General features: G+C 46.8%; 2 protein-coding genes and 1 pseudogene across 2 annotated transcripts in view; all 3 read left to right on the plus strand.

The window, feature by feature from the left end:
- The first annotated feature begins 899 nt into the window (after nucleotides 1-899).
- The window catches only part of LOC148035321 (folate receptor family protein), a 49,776-nt gene continuing 22,745 nt past the window's right edge, over nucleotides 900-27,930 (plus strand). The window contains exon 1 of the mRNA XM_087680332.1: nucleotides 900-1,231. Coding sequence (XP_087536458.1) covers nucleotides 1,153-1,231 — 79 coding nt within the window. The 5' untranslated portion in view covers nucleotides 900-1,152. The remainder of the gene's footprint in view (nucleotides 1,232-27,930) is intronic.
- LOC148035322 (uncharacterized) lies at nucleotides 24,743-25,479 on the plus strand (annotated as a pseudogene).
- On the plus strand, nucleotides 26,090-27,055 carry LOC148035323 (uncharacterized). The gene has a single exon (XM_087680452.1). The coding sequence runs from the start codon at nucleotides 26,105-26,107 to the stop codon at nucleotides 27,053-27,055; it is 951 nt and encodes a 316-aa protein (XP_087536578.1). The 5' UTR covers nucleotides 26,090-26,104.

A 27,930-nucleotide genomic window follows, 5' to 3' on the forward strand; every position in this document is an offset into this window, starting at 1 on the left:
CCGAACCTACAACCATACCTAGAACAAATTAAAAATTGGAAATCCTCACTTTTTTACTTTGACAGCACATGCCTTTTCTATCCTTCCTCTCTCTCTCTCTCTCTCTCTCTCTCTCTCTATTTTGTTGTAGGAACACAAACATGAACTACAGGGAATGCAAACGTGCTCTAGGCTTTGGCGAAGACAAGATAGCATTCATCTTGATCAAAAGTCATGGCTTCTCTCTCTTTGGTATGAGCTGCTCCTCCCTCCCTCCCTCTCTCTCTCTCTAAAAATCCAGTGATGCAAGTTGGGGATAAGCTGCTCCTCTCTCTCTCTCTCCTCTCTCTCTCCCATTTCTCTTTGGTAGCAGAAAGTTGACGAGATGTTAAGCAGAAAGTTGACGAGATGTCAAGTGATGGCGCAAGCTCGAAAGGTTAGTGGAATATTGGGTGGTGGCGATAGTGGGGGAGTGGCAGTTGTGGCATTAGGTAGCGGTGGGAGTGCAACACATGTTGATAGGTGGGTGGGAGTTGGGGAGGTTAGTGACAACAGGGAAGGAGACACTAGAGTTCTCTCTCTCTATCTTGGCATTGGATTGGATGTCAGGTAGTAGCAGGGTGAGGTCGGGGGTGGTAGTGGGAGGTTGACGAGATGTCAAGTGGTGGTGCAAGCTTGGAAGGTCAGTGGGATGTCAAGTGGCGGCAACAATGTAAAGAGAGAGAGAGTGTAAAGAGAGAGATAAATTTTATAGAAAAAATTTGTGAAAAAAATATAAAAAATGAAAATATATATATATATATAGAGAGAGAGAGAGAGAGAGAGAGAGAGAGAGAGAGAGAGACCTCGCAATGCTGCTTCGCATTCCTTTTAGTGTGCAAGGAATGCTAGTGGCATTCTATCGTGCGATCAAATAGGAACTAGCCTCCCTTGTCTACTACGGTTAGGAAAAACATGCGAAAACACATGCAAAAAGTTGTTACCTTAGGCAGGCGCGTGTAATTCCATTGCCTTGTTTTAGATACGAGGTAAAAATTCAATTCTAACCTGAAGGGCAAGAGTTCTCTGCGACGGTGCGAATCCAGCGTTCATAATAACTTTTTCCGGAACCAAGTCAAAGCAGAAAATCTACTGAATCGGTGGCCATGGAAGCAGGCGACACATGAACCGGCTATGGAGCTCCGCGGCGCCTTTGTTCCTGCTATTCTCATCCTCACCAGCGTATGGGCCGCCAATTCATCCTCACTGCGAGGTACCATTACAGGCTCAATTTACTTCTTAGCGCAGCAATTACGTTCTCAAGAGTCAGTGTAGAAATGATTTAAGGGGATCCATTGAAGACAGTAAAATTTGTAAGGGGTCGAACCAGAAATCCTGCCTATACATTATATAGCCTGGCATCTACTGGTTTTGGCCCAGGAAATTGGGCTAATCAGACATGCTTGTGTATTCTTTGTACCACAAAAACTCAACTTGCAATTACAAGGAAGTAGAGTTAAATGATGATTGAGAAAGGGAGAGCCATTAAATGCTTCTCAAGGCAGAATGAGCAACACTAGAGTCACTCAGCATTGTATTCTCTTGTATGGGCATGGGGCTTGTAGAGCACCCATTGAGTCACTTGGGCCTCAATTATTGATCCAAGTTTAAGTTGTAAAGGCAACCCTTGTACCCTCCTACTAGTGCCTCTAGTTCAATCATGCTCTCTTGTAGGTGTGAGGTAATGTAGCAGACTAGCATGGCACTTTGCATTACGGGCAGGTTGATGGTAGCTCTAAGGGGGAACTGCACGTGTGTTTCTGTGTCAGATGTTGTGAGATAGCTTTTAAAGATAGATCTTCAATTCCATTATGTTCTATTGTACATGCCAAGCGACAGATAATCTTCTTGGCTTATTCTAAGCATAGGGAGGCATTTAAGCAACCAATACCTTTTTTGGATGGAGTTTAAAAATTGAATCCAATCAGATTGTATATAATGACTTTCTTGCTGACTTTAATGGTAAATTCTAATCAATATATTAAGGCCTTCTACATTGGGTGTTTCCAAGTTGCTCGAAGGATTTGCTATTTCTCATCACAATTGTTTGAGCCTCTATTAGAAGTGGTGTAGCAATGGAAGAATAAACATAAGCTGTAATAAACTGCTGAAACACACGACAAGAGAGAAAGGGAAAGAAAGAACATAATACACATGAGAACTCAGACGTATGCTCAGGAAATGGTGGTGAACTGAGCTGAGTGAGGAGGAGCCCAGAATAAATAGGCATAAATAATGCCATAAAATATTTTAGGTTGGCCAGCAATAAATGCCAAATATGACCATAAAATGACACAATAAAAAATGCCTAAATAACCTAAATAATGTACCCAAGCCTCTGCAACTCAAACTCACACATGAGCTGACATATCTGTTAACACCTTCTCTCAGATCATGGGTGATCTGATATAATACAATGGTACAATGAGAATGAATCAGAAACCATACAACATAGAACCACCAAGTAGAACCATGGACACCCAAGCAGTGGGTGATCAAGCCACCACCAAGGTGCCTCAGATAGAACTTGAAGTCGATGTCGATCATCGTACCAGCTCCTGAAGATAGAGAAGATTATAGTAGCTCTCAATATGTCTCTGATGTAGCATATGTGACCATCCTGTCACAATGCCACAGTGAATAAATGACCATGGATTCCCCTCCTTTGGCCAAACTGCCAAAGTGTCCCTTCATGTGAGCTCTAGACGAAAGCCACTCGTTCTCTGTCAAGTATCCATCCCATCATGAACCTGGATGTCAATCCTAGCTCTAGGTCGTACCTACTAGACTTTGGTCCATGTCTCAGGGATGTCCCTCTTTGGATCCTATGCATCTGTATAGAAATATAGATGAGGTGCGGCTGCCCCATCTCACCACCCTCTCACACTCCCTCTTTGGCACTAGAGAGTCATGAGGGATGACGTCATCACCACCACTAGAAAGTAGCTGAGGAAGGGGCCACCAAGTCCTTCCCACGATTCGAAGAAGAGGATCCCTTCGGCTCCTTGGATTTCACCTTGGCCGGAGGTTTTGAGTTAGAATCTAAGGTAGATGATGACTCGTTGGAGAAGTCTGCACTGACTCGTCGGAGAAGTCCGCACCGCACTTCGTCTTCTGCGCCTTTTTCTTCTTGGAAGCCGCTAACTCTTTGCAATCCTTGCGTAAATGGCCATTCTTGCCACAATGGTAACATTGGGCCTTGGACTTCTTCGTCTTCGAATCCCTCTTTGAAGCTATAAAAGCCTCACCTGAATCTCCATAATGTGACGGAAGCTGTCCCCTGTAGTTGCAAAGTCGCCTCATGCCCAAGCAGCACCAAAGGACATATGAAGAAAACTGACAAGAGTCGTAGATGTCTGCGCCTGTAATGCATTTGCCGCTCCATCAAACTCCCGAGGAAGCTTATAGAGTACCGTACCAACAAGATGTGCCTCTGATAGGGTAGACTGCATAGTGCAAAGATGGTCATGGATTTGGGTAACTCGAAGTAGGAATGATTGGATCATATCTTTGGTTTTAAACTTCAGTTGCTGAAGCTGGCCATAGAGAGTAATGGCCCTTATGGTGGAAGGAGCCTTGTACATCAATTGCAACTTTGACCATATGTCTGAAGTTGTCTTGCAGGAGGTGACCGCCGGTAGGACTTCTTTGGAAATACACCGAACTAAGGCTGAATAAGCACGGGCATCAGCCGAATCCCATGTAAGCACTGCTTCCTCATGGTTGTCTTCATCAAAATTAGCTGGAACAGAAGAAGGCTGTTGAGGGCGTGCAAGAGCTCTGCCAACCACGTACCATAACCGCTTCTGGATAAACCAGGCCTTCATCACTGCACTCCATGTGTAATAATGAGGTCCATGGAGCTTGTCATCAGTGGATGTGCATGGAGGAGCCATCTGTAGAGGATTTAGAAGAGAAGTAGAGAAAAGAAGGTATTTGGAGAGGGAGCACAGCCAAAACACGAGCATAGACTGCAAAAACCAAGAGTTCACATACAGTATAACCCAAAATCTGACCAAAAGAAGACAAAAGCTGCTGCAAAAAATCAAAAAATTAGTCAAAAACTGCCAAAAACAGCAAAAACGGCCTGAAACTAGAGTCACCCAGCTAGGAAGGAGTCAGGAACACCAAAACGTAGGCTGAGTACTGCCACAAACTGGCTGGAAAATTGTCGTAGCAGCCTGAAAACTGAAAAGGCAGGCAGCAGAGGGGTTGTAGACAGTAGGTGATGACAAATTGGCAGAAAAACGCAGGTAAATAGGTCACCTATATGGAGAAGTAGTCACCTGACCAGCAAGGGTGAAAACAGTCCCGAAATCAACAAGAAAACACAACAGGAACACAAATCCTGAAATTTGATACCATGTCAGAAGTGGTGCAGCAATGGAAGTGTAAATATAAGCAATAATAGACTGCTGAAACACAAGATAAGAGAGAAAGGGAAAGAAAGAACACAATATAGATGAGAACTCAGATGTATGCTCGAGAAATGGAATCTATATATCAGACACGAGATTGTCGCATACAACAGTGAGTCATTGGCTGTGTGGGCATTGGCACAGGCTCCTCTCTCCATAGGATCTCTAGGTGGTGAACTAAACAGAGTGAGGAAGAGCCCAGAATAAATAGGCACAAATAATGCTATAAAATATGTCAGGTCGGCTAGCATTTAATGCTGATCGGCCAGCAATAATTGCCAAATATGACCATAAAATGACACAATAAAAAATGCCTAAATAACCTAAATAATGTACCCAAGCCTCTATAGCTCAAACTCACACATGAGCTGACATATCTGTTAACACCCTCTCTCAGATCATGGGTGATCTGATATAATACAATGGTACAATGAGAATGAATCAAAAACCATATAACATAGAACCACCAAGTAGAACCGTGGACACCCAAGGAGTGGGTGATCAAGCCACCACCAAGGTGCCTCGTTATTTAGTGTTTATTGTTGGACTTTAATTTTTATGTCATATGATATTTCTCAGTTTGTACTGTTTCTTGTAGTCTTTAGTGGAGTACTCATTATTCAATGTTTACCGTTGGACTTTAGTCTTCAAATGATATGGCATTTCTCAATCACCTTCTGGCATTTTACTTCAACTCGTCAATTTTATTCACTGTTCGTTTATGTTTCAACTTTCACAGCTCATGTATTGTTTTAGACTTTTATGTGACATTTTAAGAAGGCTCTTGAGTGAATGTATCATATTTGTCTAGTTTCTTTATAGAGTACTTCGATTATGCCTTGAAAACATATTTTTAGGTCCCCATCCCCATCCCCATTCCTTGTCTCCTATTTTCCGCCATTTCCCCACCACCTTGTCCTTGCCCCCGTCCCCCATCTCCCGTCCCTAGTGACTGTGGCATGGGCAAGCCAAACCAGCCCCATCCCCACCCTTGGCTGGTGTGTTGAGCCACTAGAGTTTACCTTTTAAATTATCATATTTTTATGGCTCACTGAACAGTCCCTAAAATGCATTTTTTCTTTTTTGTACGATACTCTAGACCTTTTTTGGCTCCAGCATGTTCTATAAAAGGGACCTCATCCCTGGCCGTCCATGCCTGTTGGAAGATATCTATCTGCTGTTGCCAGGAAACTACTAGCTTCTGCATTTTTCATCATCAGGAGTTGTTGACGCTATTACCATTTATTGTATTATGTGTATACTGTCATCTCCTGGTTGTGAACTTCATTAGAGTATGATGGAGAGCTCTGACATGCTGTAGGCATGTCTATTAGTGCAGCTTTTCAGTCATTTCTATCCTGTGTTACACTTGTCCATAGCCTGTTTTGAGGCAGATTTGTTGGGCAAACCTTTTTGCATTTGGGCAGCATTGTTGCGTAACTGGGTGGCCATTTCATGGGCAGCTGGTTGGCATGCAGCAGTTTTGCCATTTTCAGCATCAAGTTGGCATCATATGCAGCAGGCCAGCCATCCTCTAGCTACATCACCTATATAGGCTGCTGTTGCATGCTCTCCGCTTCATCTTTCAGCCATCGGCCCTATTATCCTCTCATTGCTTGCATTCCTTATCATCTTGCCTCAGTCCCATGCCCTCACTAATGCACCTCCACATGTGCAGGGGCTGATTATGTCTGGCCTGGTTGTGGTGCAGCCAGCTGGAGCTCAGGTCTAGGCAACCTGTCTACACTGCCTAGATTGTTGTGATTCCTGCAGGCAGCTCTTCTACAGCCTGTCCATGTATTTTGCAGCAGTTGTCATCATCTCCAGGGCCCTCAGATAGCTGTGTTTGCTGCAGACACCTCTTCTTCAGCCTGTTTATGCAGATTGCAGCAGTCATTAGCATCTACAAGGGCATTGGAAGGTTGTGGCTACTGTTTCCAGCAGTGGCTGCATCAGCTTGGTTCTTTTTTTTGGGCTTTTTTGGCCATTTTCCGCCTGCTGCCCACTTCTTGGAGCTGTTCCACCTAGTGTTTTTACTCGTTTGTAGGCCACCTTGCCACTAGCTTTGATCAGCTTGATCCAAACAAATTCATCATCCTTATCTGTATTGCGGCTGCTGGTTGCACATGGAGGCTGCCTGTTGTGTTTGGAGATCTATATAGAGTATGACACATTCTCCAGCTCATCTCTACCCCGGTCCATTTTGAAACATGAAGTTCAAGGTTTTGTATTTGTCACAACACAACAATAAAAGAGCTCGTATCTTTTTTCACTGTTTTGCATAGAACATTTATATAAGGATCCTAGCATTATTTTTGTAATGTATGCAAAAAGATTTTTCACATGATACCCATATTGGAGGAGGGGTTTGCTTAATCCAAGCTTCGAGTTTCTTCACTCCTTCTTTGATCTGTTTTTGGTAGCTCTGATGATCATATGGTACTGTTTGTCTCCCCCTGCTTAGATTTCCTTGACGATGATGAGCCAAGCTTAAGTTCTTCCGTTTACTTCTTTTTTTTCCTTTTTGACTCATTAGTGGGATTAGGATTTTTGATTTCTTCTCTCTACCTATTCTCTTTCTCCTGGGTGCTATGTGTTAGAGAGATCACAGCCAGGCAGGTTTCAGCCTGGTGCAGTCCAGTCGGACTGCTGCAGTCGGACCTGCAGCAGTCGGACTGCCACGTGGCAGTCCAACTGCCTGCAGCCATTTTATTCCAGGCTGCGCCCTATTTTGGCGCCCCGTTCTAGGTGATTTTTCGCCTATTTATTGCTGACGTTTTCAGCAGTCTGGCCACTATTCTCTGTCGCAGATTACAGACCGGTGCCGTGCAGATTTCTGTCTCTGTTCACAGATTTCAGACAGCAGACAGTGCAGACTGCAGCAGACTTCGAGGTGGACAGCAGGTCGCATCGTCGAGGTGGAGACACGCAGTCCAGCGTACTGCGCCCGTGTATATCTTTGTATTCAGCATTCTTTATACAGCAGATCTTCATTGTACACTGTCTCTTTCTCTCCCTTTTCTCTCTGCGTTCTCTCTCTCTCAGTCCTACGCTTCCGCACCGCTGCACTCTGACATGGTATCAGAGCAGTGTTTGAGGGTTGACTGAGCGCAGAATCAACCTGAAGAGGAGTTTCCATCGCGACACAAATTTGCGTTTTTTGCGTTTTTTGCGTTTAAGGGCAGACAGGAGGGCTGCGCCTTGGAACAAGGCTGAAACGAGTGTGGGCGCACAGGAAAGGAGTACAGGTGGTGGATTTGCTGCTGTTTACTGCTGTTTGACGCGGAGAAAGTTTGAGTTTTCAACCTAAAAGTGCAGGTTTTGCTTTTTCATCGCCTCCGGCGGGTGAAGAAGCTTCGGGACGCGGAAGAGCCTTAGCAGGCTGAGTTTACTCAGTCAGAGGGGGCTGCTTTTGCGTTTGAGAAGGCATTGCAGGTGAAGATGTCTACAGAGATGGACTTGGAGTTCCAGGCGATTATGGACCGGAAGGTGCCTGTCTTACCGGCTCTTCCTACAGATCAGAAGCTCGACGGCGACAACTACCGCATTTGGCGCGTTATGATGTTGGCCATTCTGGAGTCCTATGATTTGGCGGAGTTGGTACAGGAAGATATTGACCGGCCTTCGGTAAGAGATGAGTCCAAACTCTCTTCCGATGCTCGTGCGGAGTTGGCCAGGGCCCAGTCTCATTGGGATAAACTGAATGCCAGGATTCGATCCTTTCTCTTTCTATCATGCACTACAGCCGTGATCGCTCACATCGAGCACTTGACGGTGGCTCGTGAGATATGGCTGGAGCTTGATCAAATGTACAATCGGATGACCCTGATGAAGAGGGTTTCTTTGGAGGTACAGATGCGGACCTTGTCCGTCAATAAGTCTTCTTCGCTAAGGGAACACATTAACAAGCTAAGGCAGCTACAGATGCAGGTTCAGAATGCGGGGAAGCCAATTTCCTCCGAAGACATGGCGATCGCACTTTTGTCCCAGTTGCCGCCACGATTCGGTACATTTTACTCTGCCCTTATTGCTTCGGGGCGAGAGTCTACTCTTCGGTGGGAAGAGTTGGTTCCTATGGTCTTGGACCAAGAGGAACAGTTAAAGGGACAGAATGCTTCCAAGACGGAGGCGTTGACAGGTCAAGCCTCTCAGAAGAAGGGGAAGGACCAAAAGAAGAAGAAGGGGGATAACAAGTCCAAGAAGGACAAGGAGAAGGACAAGGACAAAGACTCCACATGTCATATTTGTGGAAAGACTGGCCATTGGAAGAAGGATTGCCCTGACAAAGACTCGAAGGACACCAAGAAGAAGGAAACCAAGGATTCTGGAGTGGTGGCTGCACCCTCATCAGCTGCATTTCTCCATCTAGTTGTCATTGAGGACGCTTCACCGAATGCTTCTGATGCTGCGATGGTAGCTCCCCAATCTCGAGAGTGGATTATTGATAGTGGTGCCTCACGGCACATGACTCCTTCATCAGATGGTGTTGCCCAGCTGCGACCTTCGCGTGGGCAGGTTCTCATTGGAGACAGCTCTTCAGTTTCTATTGCAGGTCGGGGTAAGATGCAGCTTATTCCGGATGGACGAGGTGGCACCCATACCTCAAAGGTTTTGCATGTACCAGGATTAGGGTACCATCTCCTTTCAGTTCATAAGATTTGCTCCCTTGGTCTTTTGGTGGAGTTTGACAGTTCTACTGTGCGAGTCCTTGATCGTGAATCGAGGAAGGTTCTATCATCTGGATATGAGGAGAACGGCATTTACAAACTGAAGTCTTCCACTGCCCTCTCTACTCTTCTTCTTACCTCACAGTCACAGTCTGAGTTATGGCATGCTCGGTTTGGTCACCTGAACTATGACTATCTTCGGAGGGCGTCACGTGGACAGCTTGTTCGAGGGTTGCCGGATATAGTGGTGAGCCAGCAGTCATGTGTCTCTTGTATAAGGGGGAAGCAGCATCGGGATGCCATTCCCCACACCGCTTCGCGGCGGTCTACTTCACCGATGGAGCTAGTATCTACGGATCTATGTGGCCCTATGAGGAATGAGTCCCTGCGTGGGAGCTCGTACTTCATGCTGATCGTGGATGACTACAGCAGGATGACATGGGCTTACTTTTTGGCACTAAAGTCAGAAGCTTTCTCGCACTTCAAGGATTGGCTTCTCTTTGAGGAGAACCGATCAGGCCGGAAGTTGAAGACCTTGCGATCCGACAAGGGAGGTGAATTTGTGTCTAATGAATTTGCTCGGTTTTGTGCAGATAGAGGAATTCACCAGGAGTTTGCCAATACCAATACTCCTCAAGAAAATGGTATTCTAGAACGGAAGAACCGCAGTGTGATCGAGATGGCGCGCACCATGATGGAGCACCGACAGACCCCTCAGGTTCTGTGGGCCGAGGCTGTGGCTACTGCAGTCCACATCCTTAATCGATCCCCTACTTCGGCCGTGGAAGGGATGACTCCATTTGAGGCTTATTTTGGGACGAAGCCAGATGTTTCTTACTTTCGGGTCTTTGGGTGTGATGCCTATGTTCACATTCCCAAGGCTCACCGTGACAAATTTGAAGCGGCTTCCCGAAAACAGGTATTTGTTGGCTACAGCTCCCAGTCCCAAGGCTACCGACTGTATGATCCCGTCAAGCGGGATGTATATACTAGCCGTGATGTGCGGTTTGTGGAGGTTCCGGCTTCTTCAACGGGTGAGGAGCATCCCGTTCTTGGAGATCCAGGGGAGAGTTTGGCTCCTTCTACAGTTCCACTGGAGCCTGTGCCGTTTGATTATGATTCTGTTTCTGACACAGAGTCTACTGTTCCACCGGACCCTTCTGAGGAGTTACCTCCGGTGGACATTCCAGAGTCTTCTACTGATGGAGAACGAAGAGGGAAGGTTCGGCCTCCTCCTCGCTGGGCCCGTGACACACTCCGTGATTCAGGGATCGAGGGGGTTCCTGAGGAGTGGGGACCGCAGGATGGTCCGCGGCGGTCACGGAGGCACCAGGCGCATTCTTCGGAGCTTGTTTGCTCCAATTATTGTTTGATGTCCCGAGTTCTGCAGGATCGAGAGCCCACCTCCGTGAAGGAGGCTTTACAGTCCGCCCCATGGAAGACAGCTATGGAAGCTGAGTTGGAGGCTATTGAGAGGAATGGCACTTGGTCACTTGTGCCACGCCCCCCGAAGAAGAAGGTGATTGGAGTCAAGTGGGTCTTCAAGACCAAATATCTCAGTGATGGTACTTTGGATAAGCACAAGGCTCGCCTTGTTGCTAAGGGTTTTGCCCAGCGCCCAGGGATTGACTGTCATGATACCTTTGCCCCTACAGCTCGTATGGCAACCATTAGAGCTGTTCTTGCTTTGGCTGGCCATAGGAGATGGCCTGTTTATCAGCTGGATGTGAAGTCGGCCTTCCTGAATGGTGATTTGAAGGAGGAGATCTACGTTGAGCAGCCTCCTGGCTTTGGTTCTTCAGATGGGAAAGTCTACAGGTTGAAGAAGGCCCTGTATGGTCTCAAGCAGGCCCCGCGAGCTTGGAACGAGAAGATTGATTCGTTCCTCCAGACTCAGTTGGGATATCGGCGGTCCAAGGCCGATCCGCAGCTGTATGTTCACACTTCCGGGGAAGGTTGTGTGCTGTTTGTATTATATGTTGATGATTTGATTGTCACAGGTGATGATGCACAGCAGGTCCAGGAGACAAAGTCAGCTTTACATCGGACGTTCGAGATGACGGATTTGGGGCTACTCCATTTCTTTTTAGGACATGAGATTTATCAGTCTCAGAGGGGGATTTTTCTCTCCCAACAGAGATATGTACAGGAGCTCTTGGTGTCTTTTGAGATGGAAGATCGTCGGGCCCTCTCTACTCCTATGGATCCGAACTGGAAGGCCACTTCCCACTCAGCTTCTCCTTTGGCGGATGCCTCCCGCTATCGAAAGTTGATAGGGTCCTTGATTTGGCTTCTCAACACGCGGGTTGATCTATGTTTTGCTGTTGGGCTCTTGGCAGGGTTCATGAGTGAACCTAAGACGGTGCATTGGCAGGCTGCTCAGAGGATACTTCGGTATCTGAGGGGGACGTCTGATTTGGGGATTCATTACCCCGCAGGGACAGATGGGTCAGATCTTGTACTTGCAGGTTGGAGCGACTCGGATTGGGCCGGTGACGTGGACCACAGGCGGTCTACTACAGGTTACTGCTTTACTTTGGGTGCAGGTGTTATTTCATGGAGTAGCAAGAAGCAGCCCACGGTAGCCCTTTCGTCTACTGAGGCGGAGTATCGGGCCGCGTCTTCCACCACATGCGAGGTTGTGTGGCTTCGGAGATTGTTGGAGGAGCTTGGGTGCCCCCAGACTCGTCCTACATTGCTGCGATGTGACAATGAGAGTTGCATTGCCTTGGCAAGGAACCCTGTTTTTCATGCCCGGACGAAGCACATTGAGATTCAGTACCACTTCATCCGAGAAAAGCTTCTGGATGAGACCATCACTGTGGAGTATTGCAAGACGGAGGATAATCTTGCGGATTTGTTTACGAAGGCGCTTCCTCAGGCTCTACTTCGGCAACATTCCAGATCCCTCAGGCTTCTGCCCTGCCCAGGCTCTGAGAGGGGGTGTTAGAGAGATCACAGCCAGGCAGGTTTCAGCCTGGTGCAGTCCAGTCGGACTGCTGCAGTCGGACTGCTGCAGTCGGACCTGCAGCAGTCGGACCGCCACGTGGCAGTCCGACTGCCTGCAGCCATTTTATTCCAGGCTGCGCCCTATTTTGGCGCCCCGTTCTAGGTGATTTTTCGCCTATTTATTGCTGACGTTTTCAGCAGTCTGGCCACTATTCTCTGTCGCAGATTACAGACCGGTGCCGTGCAGATTTCTGTCTCTGTTCACAGATTTCAGACAGCAGACAGTGCAGACTGCAGCAGACTTCGAGGTGGACAGCAGGTCGCATCGTCGAGGTGGAGACACGCAGTCCAGCGTACTGCGCCCGTGTATATCTTTGTATTCAGCATTCTTTATACAGCAGATCTTCATTGTACACTGTCTCTTTCTCTCCCTTTTCTCTCTGCGTTCTCTCTCTCTTAGTCCTACGCTTCCGCACCGCTGCACTCTGACACTATGTTCTCTAGTGTTATCCTTTAATGGCTATTTTTGGGGCATGTACATGGATGGCATGGTCTTGTAAAGGAATACACACACTAATGTAGCTATGACAGGAGGTAGTCTACTGCCATAATCTATGATACTATTGCATGCCTCTATGTAGTTTTTCAATGTTGGATCCTTTAGGAAACCTTAGATATCTTTACCAAACATTCTATCACACACTCTAGTTAGAGGGCATTTAGGGCCGAATTAACTATATATCTTGTTATGATGTCTTTTACTAGCCATTTTGGGACTCTAGTTGGGATGGTGGTGGCGTCATTATTGTGGAAGAGATGGTGGAATACATATGTCATAGAGTTCTTTATCAAGGCCTTCAACAGTGTTTATTACTAAGTTGTTCTATCTCTGTGCTACTTGAGGTGTTTTTTATAATCTATTGTATTTAACTATTCCAACCTTTATCCCAAGCGTCTCTTCTACTCCCTAAAATTTAGGAAATCCCTACATTTTAGGAGCCTTCAATTGGCCTAAAAATGCTAGTTTGAATTAAAAAAAAAGATTACTTTATAAAAATATCAAGTTGTGTACTGGCAGTGCTTACAATTACAAGGACGTTGTCATGATGTTATGAAGACACAGTGTGAAAAAGTATGGAATGCATCATCATCCGACTTCTCTATTGATCTAGAGAGTCAATGTGATTTGAGCCATTAGTACTAGTGTGAGTTGCATGGATTGTCCGAAAATACTAGATTTTTGGATAATTTTAGCCTACTTTTGATATTATTTATTGTAAAAAATCCAAAAAAGTTAGAAAAAGCTTGTAGATTAGGATGGCATGCAAAAAGCTAGTTGCTTTTTCAGCCAATTAGGAGATTTTTCATAAAAACAGATTGACGAAATTGCGCGCGTCGCGATCACTGTAAACAGGCTGAAAACTGTAGATTGAACTGAAAGAAGGAGTGATCTGGGAGATCTGTGAGCATGTGTCCTGAGGTTTTCCCCCCTTTCGGAGCCAACGGAGTTATCAGATTTGGGTTCTGGATAGTAGAGAAAGAGTTGATTTTTTTGATCCACGTTTTTGGTCTACGAAGAAGCTCCAGGAGAACTAATGCCTAGAGATTGCTTCTGAGTAGTGCGAAGATTTCAGGTTCTTTCAATACATATTGATTCAATTCATTGTGATTTGTTTTTGTTGTGTTTACCACTTGGGTATTCTCTATCTTCTCTTCCATCTCCTATCTCTACTTCCTTCTATCTCTGATCCTCGGTGGATTCGATCTTTCGACAAAAACCCCTCCGACAACGTGTACTTTTAATGATCAGCTTTGGCAACAAGTACATGCTTCATCATGTATGCCCACATGGGATAATTAGTGCCATCTAATTTGTCTGAGTCCCCAAACATGTTGAGCAAAGAAATTTGCTCAGCCATTGCTCGTTGAAATTTCTAGTTTTTTTGCAACCAACTGCTATTCAAAGTACAAATGTAATTGCCCCATAAAAAAACAAAGAAAAGACAAAAAACTCACAATTTTTTGAAAATTTGGTGTGAACGAAGAATTTTCTGATGAAAGGGTTCCAATGTGTGCGAATGTTGATGTAGAAGGTTCAATTGGCCTTGAAGTCAATGAATTTGGAGAAATTTCGCAAAAGCCCTAAATTTAGTCGAAGAAATTTGGTGAAATTGGAGCTCGAATGTGTATAGCCCTAAATTTTGGTGTAAGACCAAGCAATTTTTGAGCATCGAGTATAAAACTCCTAAAATTTTGTGAGATTTGGGGTTTTTAGACAAAAGCTTCAAAATTTTGAAAAAAATTTGAGGGAAATTTGGATTTCTTGCAAAATTCTCAAATTTTGTGCTTCATAGAGGTACTATACGCGATGAGGAGTAATTTAAAAGGTCTTAATGCTGATTATGGTTTTGAAGCTGAATATTTTAATGGAAAAATAGTATCAGCCAGATTGGACCACGTGCACAGGTAGGAAATGGCTGTGGGTTGACTATCAGGCCAGTGGGCGTCAGATTTGATGTGACATTAGGCCTATTGATGTGACATTAGGCCTATTGACTGGCATGTAATGTGATGGATTTGTCAGCTAACTGTCAGCAAGCGTGGTAGGTTGGTCGAAGGAGAGAGGTGTGGTAGGCTGGTTGAACGAGGCAGGCATGTGGCAATTGGTCGGGGTAGATAGGCGAGATGATGCGTAGGTCAGAGAACTTTTGGTGGGCGTCAGACTGAATAGATTGCTGGTCAAGATTTGATCACAGGCTGCAGCATGGCGGATGGAACCAGGTCTAGAGAGGACACAACAAATTGACGGACCAGGTCTGGAAAGAATGTAGCAAATTGATGGACTAGGTTTGGAGAGAATGTATCAAACCGTCGAACTAGGCGCAAGGATGGTGGTCGATGTGGTGGGACTGAAGCATGCTATTCAATAGGTTGGAACAACAACCAATATATGAGAGGATAGCCAAGCGCAAGGCTTAATGGCAACAATGGCGGTGGCGACGATGGCTAAGAAGAGGTATGCTCTAATACCACTGTTAGATTAGGGTTTAGTTGTATGCGCACTTACACACACTCATAGTGAACAAGTGAATATCAAGAGAGAAGAGAGTGTTGGAAGGTTACATCCATTATGTGAGGATGAATGAAAGTACAATCCCTAAGGTACTGAGTAGCACACCCATTGATGGGTGCTCACACGGGGAAACAATCCTTCTCTAGCTAGAAAGTAAAAAGTTCCTGTGAGATAAGGGAGCGTTCACACTAGAACTTAGGAGGAACATGATAAATGTTGCATCCCTCAAGGCCATAAATGTTGCTAACTAGCAAGGAGATGAATATTATGATAACTAGTTCAAGGCTTGGTTGAGGACAATAATTGATATCTTTGCTCAATTGGCTAAGGATCCTCAGTTAATGCAATTCTTGAACTCCTTGTCGACCTTCGACAAGGGGAAGAAGAAGATGTTATCCTCTATAGCTTTGGGATAACAAGAAGCTCCCAACGAAGAGCCATTGTAGCCTCAAGATGTGTCAATGGTTGGTGATGATTAAAAGCAAATGATGCTAGTGGGGCAAGGTACGTAAATGCAAGGCCATTTTGGTAGTGCCAATCCAATGAGTTTTGGATAGTGGGGCATGTATGCAAATATGGGGCACTTGGGGTAGCGGTGGTTCGATTTTCCATGCAATGGCTGGGGTCAAGGACCATCTATGGGAATGTATGGCACAAATCCTTATGGTATACAACAACCAATAGATGGAATGCAAGGTGCAATATATTTGGGTATGACAAGCGGTATGCAAAGCCCCATGTATGGTAATGTTGGCATAATGCCTATGAAACAAAGTGGCATGTATGGTAATGCATCTACATCCCCTTGGTGTGTATGGGCCTCAAGTAATGAATGCTGGTCATGCAAATGCTTCATATGGTGCTTGTTATAATGCTAATACAGCAATGCACCCTTCTTGCATTCAACAATTCATGATAACTTGATACCAAAAACAGTTTGATATGGCCTACTTGGGAGGTAACTTCACTGAATTCTCAAAGATCTTAAAGGCAACCACATTTTTGAAAGGGAATCATTGCAGTGGTGGTCCATGCTTTTGATGCAAGGTAGAGCAATGTTTGTTAGCCTGCTCTATTATCATTCTCAGTCTGTCATCTCCTGGTTGTGAGCTCCTGTCAGAGTCTGACAGGAGATAGAGGAGCTCTGTCAGCTTGGTAGCTGCTGTTTTTGTCTGCATTCAGCTTCCGGGAGTCACACAGCCCACACTGGGCCTTTTGGTGTGCAGTCGGCCCAGATTTCTGGGCAGGTCGGCCAGATCTGGCCAAGTCGGCCAGATTTGGCAGGTCGGCCAGTTTTCTGGGCTGGGGCTATATATAGCAGCCCCCCAGTCATTTCCAGCATTGTCTTCTGCAGGTTCAGCACACTCTCCGTCCTCTCCCACTCCGGCATTGGTGCTGCCATTGCTTTCAGTCTGTTCTAGTGCCCTCACTGATGCTCCGGGCTGCGTGCAGGGACTGATCAGTCCATTTCAGTGTATTCAGCATTCATCTCAGTCAGTGCAGACTTTCTTCCTTCATTCCCTGCTTTCTCTCTCCCCTCCTCCGTGTTCGTGTTCTTCTTCCGTTGCGCACTCTCACATGGTATCATCGCCTGACTGAGAGCACGGAGGACATAACCAAGTGGAGAGATACCTCACTTCTGCTGCTGTCATCCCATCCTCAACTGCCCAGGCGGCCCCTGTAGGAGGCCCTTCTTCCTGCGTTTGCTGTAGACGCCTTCTTGCAAGGCTGCCACGTCAACCAGCGACCCTTTTTCCCTGCGTTTTCCATCAAGCTGTCCCTCCTGTTGGGCGACACATCATCAGGCTGCGTTTTGCAGATCTGATGGTCGCTACCACTCCCGGCGGCACATTTTCTGCTGGCGACTCATTTCCTGGTTGCGTCTTGGTGCTGGTGGCTTCTTTTCTGGTGATCTTCATCAGTTAGCTTTGCGTTTTGCAGATCCAGGTGTTTGTAGGCTATCACAGCCTGCGTCTTGGTGGTTGGTGACCATACTGCTGGTCATACTTCGGCTTTGGCACAGTTTTCTTTGGTATTTTGCAGATTGGAAGATGTCTTACCAGTTTTCAGGCTTTGACGACTCAGAGGATGAGCTCCTTTCTCATCATTCCTCTGAGCGGAGGCAGGATTATCAGGAGTTTCGACGTCGGGAGGAGCCTCCTCGCACTCGTCCTTCTTCAGTCCATGCATCTCAGAGGGTTCCATCTACCGTGAAGGTATCTTCCGTGAAGACTGCTTCAGATGTGCGGATGCCTTCCTTGATTCCCTCCATTCAGGTGCCGATTCTCCCTTCCTTTCCGAAGGAAGATAAGTTGGATGGTTCCAACTTCTCCCTCTGGTCGTGCAAGGTGGCATGCATCCTCGATACATTCGACCTTTGGGAGCTTGTTTCTTCGCCCATCGACCGTCCCCCCGTGGATTCGTCCGATGGCACCTCTATGGACCGTGCAGCCTTGTGGGATAGGCTTAACTCTCGAGCCCGTTCCTTTCTTTTCATGAGTCTACATGATTCCGTTCTTGTACATGTTCACAGGTTACAGACCGCGGCGGAAGTGTGGAAGAAGCTTGCGTCTTTGTATCAGCACAAGACGTTTGCCCACAAGATTTCCTTGGAGAAGAAGTTGCGGATGCTCAGTCTTGATGATTCTTCTTCCATGAAGGAGCACATCACGAAGATGGAGGACATGCGAGGCGAGTTAGCCTCTCTTGGTCGTATGATATCGTCTGAGGATATGGCGATGATTCTGTTGACTCAGTTGCCATCACCCCGTTATGATGTCTTCTATACCAGCCTCATCACCTCGAGGACCCGTGAGACACTCCTATGGGAGGAACTTTCCCCGCTTGTCTTGGAGCATGACGAGCGACTCAAAGAGGTGGGAGCCAGTGGCTCCACCAAGGCTTTTACGGCAGGAACAGGTGGCGGCAAGAAGAAGAAACAAAAGAAGGAGAAGGCCAAGGACAAGAAGGAGGAGGACAAGAAGGATGCGAAGGAGAAGAAGCCCAAATGTCCCCACTGTGGGAAGGGCACTCATCCCGAGGAGAAGTGTTGGCAGAAGTATCCCCATTTGAAGCCCAAGGAGAAGGACTCGAAGGCGGCCCCAGCCACGACAGAGTCTGCGTTTGTGCATGTCTTTGTTGAGGAGGATACAACCCTAGCTTCTACCACTTTGGAGAAGCCTTGGCTCGTAGACAGTGGAGCATATTCACATATGACCTTCCGACAGGATTGGCTTCAGGATCTTCGTTCCCGAGGGGGTATTGTCACCATTGGTGACAATTCTATAGTTCCTGTTCGAGGCGTGGGGACTCTACCTATGTTTTCTGACAGGCGGTCTTCCTCCTCCAAAGTTCTCTATGTCCCTGATTTGGGTTTTAACCTATTGTCTGTGCATGGCCTTACTTAGCTAGGTACCCGAGTCATTTTTACTCAGGATGCAGTCACAGTGGAGGATGCTTCTACAGGTGATGCTCTTTGGACAGGTACACAGGAGGGCGGGCTTTATACGCTCACAGCCTTGGCTGCGAGGACTTCCCATGAGCTTGGGCTGCTTTGGCATGCTCGGTATGGTCATTTGAACCTCGATTCTCTTCAGCGGGCTTCTCGGAGGAAGATGGTGGAGGGACTTCCAGATTTCCCTCCTCTTCACACTTTGTGCCCTAGCTGCTTGAGGGGCAAGCAGCATAGGCAGCCTCACCCTCAGGTTGCTTCTAGGAGGGCTACTTCTCCGCTTGAGTTGGTTCACACCGACCTTTGCGGACCTATGGGCACGGCCTCCCTTGGGAAGGCCAGGTATTTGATGCTGATTGTGGACGACTTTAGTCGTTATGTGTGGCCTTATTTCTTGGAGTACAAGAGCGAGGCGTACTCCTGTTTTTGCGAGTGGCAGGTGTTTGTGGAGACCCAAACAACTTCCAAAGTTCGTGGCGTTCGAGCTGATCACGGTGGCGAGTTCACTTCTCACCTTTTCTCTCAGTTTTGCAGGGATCATGGTATTCGGGTGGAGTATTCACATCCGAACATACCATCTGAGAATGGTGTGGTGGAGCGTGCGAATTGGACCATGGTGGAGATGGCCCGATCTATGCTGGAGCATAGGAGTCTTCCTCATTTCCTTTGGGGTGAGGCGGTGGCTACAACGGTGCATATTCGCAACCGCTCTCCGACTTCGGCTTTACAGGACATGACTACTTATGAGGCTTTCTTTGGAAAGAAGCCTTCCGTGTCCCATTTTCGCATCTTTGGGTGCGATGCTTTTGTCCATGTGGACAAGAAGAAGAGGAAGACGAAGTTCGACTCTAAGTCGAGAAAGCTTATCTTCGTGGGTTATAGCACGACCACGAAGGGATATCGGCTCTACGACCCGACGACACGGAAGGTTGAGGTGAGCAGGGATGTGATCTTTGATGAGGCTTCGGCCTTTGAGGATCCGATTGATGGTTCTATTACAGGTGCTTCTTCGACATCGACGGACCCCCCCTCCCCCCCACCTTCTCTACCTTCTCTTCCTTCCAGGATACCCCTTAGCACCCCACCCATTCCTCCTCCTCCGGCTTCCCTTTTCCCTTTGGTGGATGTGCCTCCATCTTCTACGAGTTCTTCCACCTCCCCTTCGGGGTCTTCTTGGGATACACAGCCTTCTTTCGGTGCGGAGGATCTATCTTCATTTGGTGAGGGGGAGTCCCTCTCCGATATGGGTGCTTTGCAAGTTCCGGAGACTACACGGTCTCCCTCGCAGCAGGAGGAGTCTCTTAGGATTCCCTTATGGTATCGCCGGCTCATGCAGGATTCAGGTGTTACTCACTTTCCTGCTTCTTCTACAGGTCCACGTCGATCAGCCCGATTACAGGCCCAACGGGATAGTTCACTGTGTGTGAACTATGCTCTTATGTCTCAGATTCTTCAGGATTCCGAGCCTTCCACTGTGGAGGCTCTTGCACAGGATATTTGGAGACAGGCTATGCAGGCCGAGCTCGATTCCATCGAGCGAAACCATACTTGGGAGCTTGTACCGCGTCCCGAGAAACGGAAGGTGATAGGTGTGAAATGGGTCTTTAAGACCAAGTATCTTGCAGATGGCTCTCTGGACAAGCATAAGGCTAGGCTTGTTGCCAAGGGTTTTGCACAGCGCGCAGGATTGGACTACTTCGAGACTTTTGCTCCTACAGCTAGGATGTCCACCATTCGAGTTCTTTTGGCTCTTGCCGCTCACCACCGTTGGCCTGCTTATCAGATGGACGTCAAGTCGGCTTTTCTGAATGGCGTCCTTGAGGAAGAGATTTATGTTACACAGCCTCCTGGTTTTCTTGTGCAGGGGAAGGAGGATCATGTCTACAGGCTGCGGAAGGCTCTTTATGGCCTGAAGCAGGCTCCTCGTGCTTGGTACCAGAGGATTGACGGCTTCTTTCTACAGAGTGGCTTTGCGCGCTCCGCTCATGATCCCAACCTCTACTTACGGGTTGTGGATTCTCTTTCTATTTTCCTTATTTTGTATGTCGATGATCTTATCATTACAGGGAGCGACACTCAGCAGGTGGAGCATACTCGGTCCATTCTTCAGCAGGAGTTTGACATGACGGATCTAGGGATCCTTCACTTCTTTCTAGGACTAGAGATCTATCAGATGGCACAAGGCATCTTTATCTCGCAGCACAGGTACATCTCCGAGCTTCTTTTGGAGTTTGATATGGTCGCGTGTCGGCCTATTTCTTGCCCCATGGACCCTGAGTCCAAGCTTTTGGCAGATGGAGTCCCCCTTACAGATGCCACTCGTTACAGGTGCCTTGTAGGCTCTCTCATCTGGCTGCTTCACACTCGACCAGATATCTCTTTTGTGGTGGCTTTGTTGTCTTCTTTTATGAAGACTCCTACACAGGATCACTGGCAGGCAGCCTTGCGTGTTCTTCGATATTTACAGGGGACTCGATCCTTTGGGATCATGTATGGAGATGGGATTACCCTTTCTGGATGGAGTGATTCTGATTGGGCAGGTGATGTGGATTCGAGACGATCCACTACAGGTTATGCTTTCACCCTTGGATCCGGTGCTGTCTCTTGGAGCAGCAAGAAGCAGCCTACTGTGGCACTTTCTTCTACAGAGGCTGAGTATCGGGCCCTATGTTCGACCGCTATGGAGGCAGTTTGGCTCCGTCGCTTACTGGCGGAGATTGGCTTTTCCCAGACCGGACCTACGGAGCTGCGCGTGGACAACCAGAGTGCTCTTGCTCTGGCGAAGAACCCGGTGTTTCATGCTCGCACGAAGCACATTGAGGTTCAGTATCACTATGTTCGAGAGCGGATCGTGGCTTCGGAGCTGGTGGTGGTCTATTGTCCTACGGCGGCCAATGTGGCTGATCTCTTCATGAAGCCTTTGCCTCAGGCTTCTTTGCTTCATCACATGAGGTTCTTAGGTCTTCAGACCCTCCCAGGATCTGAGAGGGGGTGTTAGCCTGCTCTATTATCATTCTCAGTCTGTCATCTCCTGGTTGTGAGCTCCTGTCAGAGTCTGACAGGAGACAGAGGAGCTCTGTCAGCTTGGTAGCTGCTGTTTTTGTCTGCATTCAGCTTCCGGGAGTCACACAGCCCACACTGGGCCTTTTGGTGTGCAGTCGGCCCAGATTTCTGGGCAGGTCGGCCAGATCTGGCCAAGTCGGCCAGATTTGGCAGGTCGGCCAGTTTTCTGGGCTGGGGCTATATATAGCAGCCCCCCAGTCATTTCCAGCATTGTCTTCTGCAGGTTCAGCACACTCTCCGTCCTCTCCCACTCCGGCATTGGTGCTGCCATTGCTTTCAGTCTGTTCTGGTGGCCTCACTGACGCTCCGGGCTGCGTGCAGGGACTGATCAGTCCATTTCAGTGTATTCAGCATTCATCTCAGTCAGTGCAGACTTTCTTCCTTCATTCCCTGCTTTCTCTCTCCCCTCCTCTGTGTTCGTGTTCTTCTTCTATTGCGCACTCTCACAATGTTAATGTGGGTTCAGTTTACACAATTGTTTGCTTCCACTTGGTTGATAAGTTAATCATGAGACTACTTGGAATAAGTTGGATGCATTGCAATGCCAAAAGTTGGAACAATACAATAAGAAGTTTTGGGAGGCATTGTTGATGATCACTTCTTATTGTGCTATCCCCGTTTTGGAGCAAATTGAGAAGTAAAATTGTGGGCTGCCCAAGGAAGTTAGGGGTTTTTTTTTGCGTAAATACCACTGTGACTAGCATGCCACAACTCATAGAGATGGCTAGTATAGTCGATGCTTTGTTGCGTGGAGAGTCTATAGGCTTCAAGGATGATGATGAGAAGCCAATCAAGCAGTCTTCCAAGGCTGAGAAAGGGGCAGATCTGAAAATAGGGCTGAGAAGACGCAAAAACAGCAAAGAAAAACTTGGAGATCAATTGCTCAATTCAAAGAAATAATGGCTGCAAACACATGCTTTGAAAGCGAACTGGAGGGGCACTTCACAAGGAGAGTGTCTCAATAGTAGCAAGCTGAAAAGGCTAAAAACAAGGGAGATTAGAAGGAAAAAAAGCCCAAAATCTTGGCTGGTCTGGTCCTAGATGTGGTGGCAAATCAGCCCAATAATGATGCTACAAAACTTTGTAGAGCATGGGCAAGATTAGAGATCAGCATGTGTTGATCTTGGTGTATGTATGAATTGTATCTCTATAGACATGGCTACTTAATTAGGCACTAGAGAGGATGAGATGGGTCCCATGGGGGAGATTGGTATGACATGCAAGGGGTGTTGAGCTAAAACTACATTAGCGTGACTTAAACAACCCCAAAACACACTTAATTAATGAAGGAACCTTATTAAATTAAAAAGATATGCGATACTAGAGAGTTATTGTGTCCCACATGCAAAACCCTAATTTGGTTGCCCCAAACTTTCTATAAATAGGCATACAACCCACCACTCTTAATCTTGTCTTGCAGGTTTGAGGAGCTATCTCTCTACTGCCCACACCCTGTTTGCGGAGGACATCACAATCAGAGCTTCCCATTGCTATTTGTTATCATTTGGCGCCTGATTTCATCCTTCGTTTGCATCTGTGAGCTGTCGCTTGCATTTAGGAGCTGTCGCTTGGTACTCTGGAGCGATTGCCTAACTGTTAGAACCTTGCCTTTGCTGTTGATGTCATCAATTGGACTTGTTGCCATCAGTCAGACACTGTTGCCATTATCCAAAATCTACATTTGCTGAGTTTCTCTCTCCTCCAACTATCGCCTACACTTCTTGCATAGTCGTTTACTGTTTCTAGCTATCGCCTAGTTTTCCTCTCTCCTCAGGTACTTGTGTTTTTGGTATTTCTCTCTCTTCTCATTGCCTGTTTGCATTAGATCCAGCCTCTCTAGCTGCGTTTGCTATTGTTTGACATATGGAGGCCGCCTTTTTGGCTTTTGGGATCTGTTTGGAGTACACACTCTCTAGCTCATAACCTCTTCCTTGATCCTAGAGATATGAGAGTTTGAGATTCAGTATTCAGTGCATAGTGTGTTAGTTGCATGAGCACTATATAGTTAGTAGTCATTCATTTCATTATTCATTGTGTTTACTGTCTTTGAGTTACCCTAACTGTAATTGTGTTCTGTGTTTATTAGTTTGTGCTTTGTCGTACAGTTGGCTTTGTGTTTTCTGTATTTAGAGCATTTCTTCACATGGTATTAGAGCCAAATTCTCTTTGAGATACCTAGGACCATAGTAACAGGGGACGGAGGGGACGGCAGCGTGGGACGGGGGGACGCAGTCCCAAGGATGGGACCGAGTGGGGACGTTCTGGAACGGATGGACGTCCCATCTCTGAGTGGGGATGCCGGTGAGCCAAGTGGGGACGCGTTCGCGGAACACATGCATGTCAGGGACGCCAACTGGGGATGGCCCAGGGAGCCGTTGGGCCATTTTTGAAAAAACAAAATTGACAGTTTGGCTGCCAACGGCCATTTCCGCCATGCTCTTGCCAATGTTTCCTATATAATGCTCCACTCTCAAGCTACACTCACACTCCAAGGCCAAGAGTCTCAACTTCTCAAGGCTCTTTCTCTCCCTCTTAAGTCTTAAGTCTCAAGGTTGAAGGCCGGCGTGCTCAAGGCTCTTCCTCTCCCTCTCAAGTCTCAAGTCTCAAGTCTCCACTCTCTCCTCCCTTGGGCCTCAAGGCTCAAGGCTCAAGGCTACCCTCTACATTGTACAAGCTTTCTCTTTTTTTTTCGTAAAAGGTAATTATACAAGCTCTCTCTCTCTCTCTCTCTCTCTCTCTCTCTCTCTCTCTCTCCCTTCGGCCTCAAGCCTCAAGGCTACCCTCTAAGGCTTAAGCTCTACTATCTACATACATTGTACAATGTACATGTATTATGTTACATGTTCATTGTTACTACATACTACATAGTACATAGACTATACTACTTAGTACTAGAGTCTATAGTACATACTACATGCTCATTGCTCTACTATCTACTCTCTTTCTCTCCCTCTCAAGTCTCTAGAGTCTAGACTCTACCCTCCCTCCCTTGGGCCTCATAATTCATTGCTCAAGCCTCAACTTTCAAAGGCTCAAGGAGTCAAGCCTCAAGGGCAAACTTCAAAGGCTACTTCTCATCAAACTTTCAAAGTTTCTATCATCTATGGCATCTTCATCGGCTTTCCCATCTACAAACCAATCCACATCTACCGCAGCATCCACCTCTTCACAAAATGATAATCATGAAGGAACCACCGGCCCCACTCGAAGGAGAAGACCCGCGATACATCGATGGTCATGGTGGGATGAGGTCAATTGCCCTATGTATGGTTCGGGAGGCGGTGCTAGAGCATGGACATGTAAACTTTGTGGATACAAATGTAGTGGTGGTGCCAACAAGGTGCGAGCTCATCTCTTGAGCGAACCCGGGAATGAGGTGAGATATTGCACAAAGGTGACCCCGGAGAAAAGATGAGCTTCTTGATAAGCTCGCAATCTATGAGGTGGCCGAAGCGGCAAGGCGATCTCCACAAGTGGCCATTGATCCCAATCTCATGGTGGGGTCACGAGGATGTCCTATGGAGGCTCGCGGTAACTTGGGTAGAGGTGTGCCATCACATACCTTCCCATCGACACCTTTTGCATGTGGCCCATCCGCATCGACCACCCCATCTTCTCGTCCTCGCCAAAGTACCCTTGAGGAAAATTGGAATCCTCGCTTGAAAGAGGAGACGGACATGGTCATGGCTCGTTTCTTCTTTCATGATCGCATTGCTTTCCGTGCGGCTCGGTGAGTTTCTAGTGTCAAGTGATAAATAATAAATTATTATGTTCATTTAACATTATTATTTATCATCATATTGATTCTTAACATGCTCTCTTTGATTTATGAACATTGAATAGGTCTCCATACTTTAGAGCCATGGTTACGAAGATTGGGGAATATGGTTCTTCCTATGTTCCCCCCTCTTCGGAAACCCTTCGCACCACCCTTCTCGAAAAGAAGAAGAGGAGTGTTGAGGCTACTGTGGCAAATATGAAGGAGCTATGGGCCAATAATGGTGTCACACTTGTGGTGGATGGATGGAGTGACACCCGCAAGCGGTCTATTTATGGAGTGGTGGCCTATTCTCGTGGAAAGATGTATTTTGTCGACTCACATGACGCCTTCAGCTCCAGGAAGTCCGCCGATGTGCTTGTTGCTGAGTGGGCAACAACTTTGGAAACCATGGGAGCAGAGAATGTGGTGACCATTTGTGCAGATGGGGAACCGGCAAATCGAGCAGTAGGGAACATACTTCAAGCCACATATCCTCACATCACCGTCTCTTTTTGCATGGCCCATTGTCTTAACAATGTCATCAAAGACATTGGGACCCTACCATGGATAGCTCTTGTCATGGATGAAGCCAACAAAATTGTCACCTTTGTCCTCAATCATGGGAGGATTCGCCATGAGTTCACCAAGAGGTCAAACCTCTCTCAGCTCAAATATTCAGAGATACGGTTTGCTTTCAACTTTCTCATGTTAGGCCGCTTGTCCACGTGTAGCGGGGCATTACGAGGACTCTTCCTTAGTGATGAGTTTTCTAGCATGCCAGAGGCTTCCATAGCAAGGGGGCAAGAGTGCAAAGCACGAGCAAATGACACAACATGGTGGGAAAGTGTGAAGCGCATTGACACCATGATCAAACCAGTCATGGACCTCTTGAGGGTTGTCGATGGCATGTTGCCATGCATCGGCAAGGTATATGAGGCCATGGATCGGATGATAGAGTGCCTCAAGGTTTATGCTCCTGATGAGGACTATGATGAGATCAAATCCATGTGTGTGACAAAGTGGGATGCCTACTACCCCTCTCTCCATGCAGTAGCCTACATGGTGGATCTCGAATTTCAAGGTTGCAAGCAGGAAAAGGACAGAGACGTTAGCAATGGCTTCAGGATTATCTTGGATCGTCTAGTGCCAGACGCAGGTATCAGGCGCAAAATCAGAGATCAATTGCAATTATATCCTGAGAAGAGGGGTAGTTATGGATTGCTAGATGCACAGACGGATCGCTTCAAGATCGGCTCAGCACTTTGGTGGAAGGATTATGGTGCAGATGGTCCAGAGTTGCAACGATTTGCCATCCGCATTCTCTCACAGTGTTGTAGCTCCAATTGCTTGGAGCAACTTTGGTCAATGTATAGCCACATCACCTCTAAGAAGAGGAACTGCCTTGGAGTGTATCGTGCCAATGATTTGGTCTTTGTGAGTTCCAACTTGCGAATGCTTTGCAAAGGCATGGTGAAGAAAGCGGATTCATTCACCGAATGGGAGGAGGCACAACAGGATCTAGAGGTTGACCCACTTCACACAGTTGAGATTTTGAAGGACCTTGAGGGCGTAGGTGAGGAGGAGCCACAGGTTGTCGAGGACTTCACAGAGTCCGTGGAGATTCCGCTTCATCCCACTGTCCGACCCACTACTTAGTCTCGACTCTCGACTCTCGACTCTCGACTCTTTGGAGTACTCTAGACTCTTGAATCTTACGATTTACCCTCATACTTAGCATTTGCCATTATGTCATGTGGCATTTTGACATTTTGTATTTATTTTTGGCTTTAGTATTTACACTCTCCTCCCATCTTCTATGTACATTTGTCATTGTAGTTTGAGCCTTGGCTCTTGACTCTTGAGTGACGAGTGGTCACGAGTCTTTTGGATTTCCTAATATGATGCTCTATTTTCTTCTATTTGGTGCAAACGTGTCCTTTAAATGCTCCTCTCTTAGAGTAGATTAAGTGTGATTTTAAAATTAAAAAAAAAACTTTTTAATTGCCGTTTTTTCCCTCGTTCCCGTGACGGTCCTTTACCCGCCGTCCTTTACCCAACCCCGTTCCCGTTCCCATTCCCCATTCCCATCCCCGTTCCCGTTCCCGTTCCCGTTCCCCGTCCCATGTTACTATGCCTAGGACTTTGACTAGTAAGTTCATCTGTAGAAGCAAGAACAAAAGAAGGGTCAAATGACTTTGAACACTTCCACATCACTTTAGTCTCCTGATAGATCTGGCATGGTTGGAGAGACTACAATGGAGTCCACTGATCATATGAGATTTCAGTTGTGGAGTACGTTCTTATCCTTATGCATAGGACTCAATAGTAGATTGAATGAAGACCAAGTTTTCTCCTTTAGATTCGATGCATAGAACTTATGACCATGCGGAAAAGACAGAATCTCCACCACGGACTGGCCATCCACAAGTGGAAACTAGCACAGACTACACACCACTTCCTTCATTCATCTTTACTCCAGTGTTAAGTATGAACACATCTATTCATGCCGATTCCTCTTTTTTTGAAGTGTC

This window comes from Lygodium microphyllum, chromosome 6, assembly GCF_053477565.2.
Source record: "Lygodium microphyllum isolate KBCC chromosome 6, Lygodium_microphyllum_v1.1.10, whole genome shotgun sequence".
NCBI classification, from domain to species: Eukaryota; Viridiplantae; Streptophyta; class Polypodiopsida; order Schizaeales; family Lygodiaceae; genus Lygodium; species Lygodium microphyllum.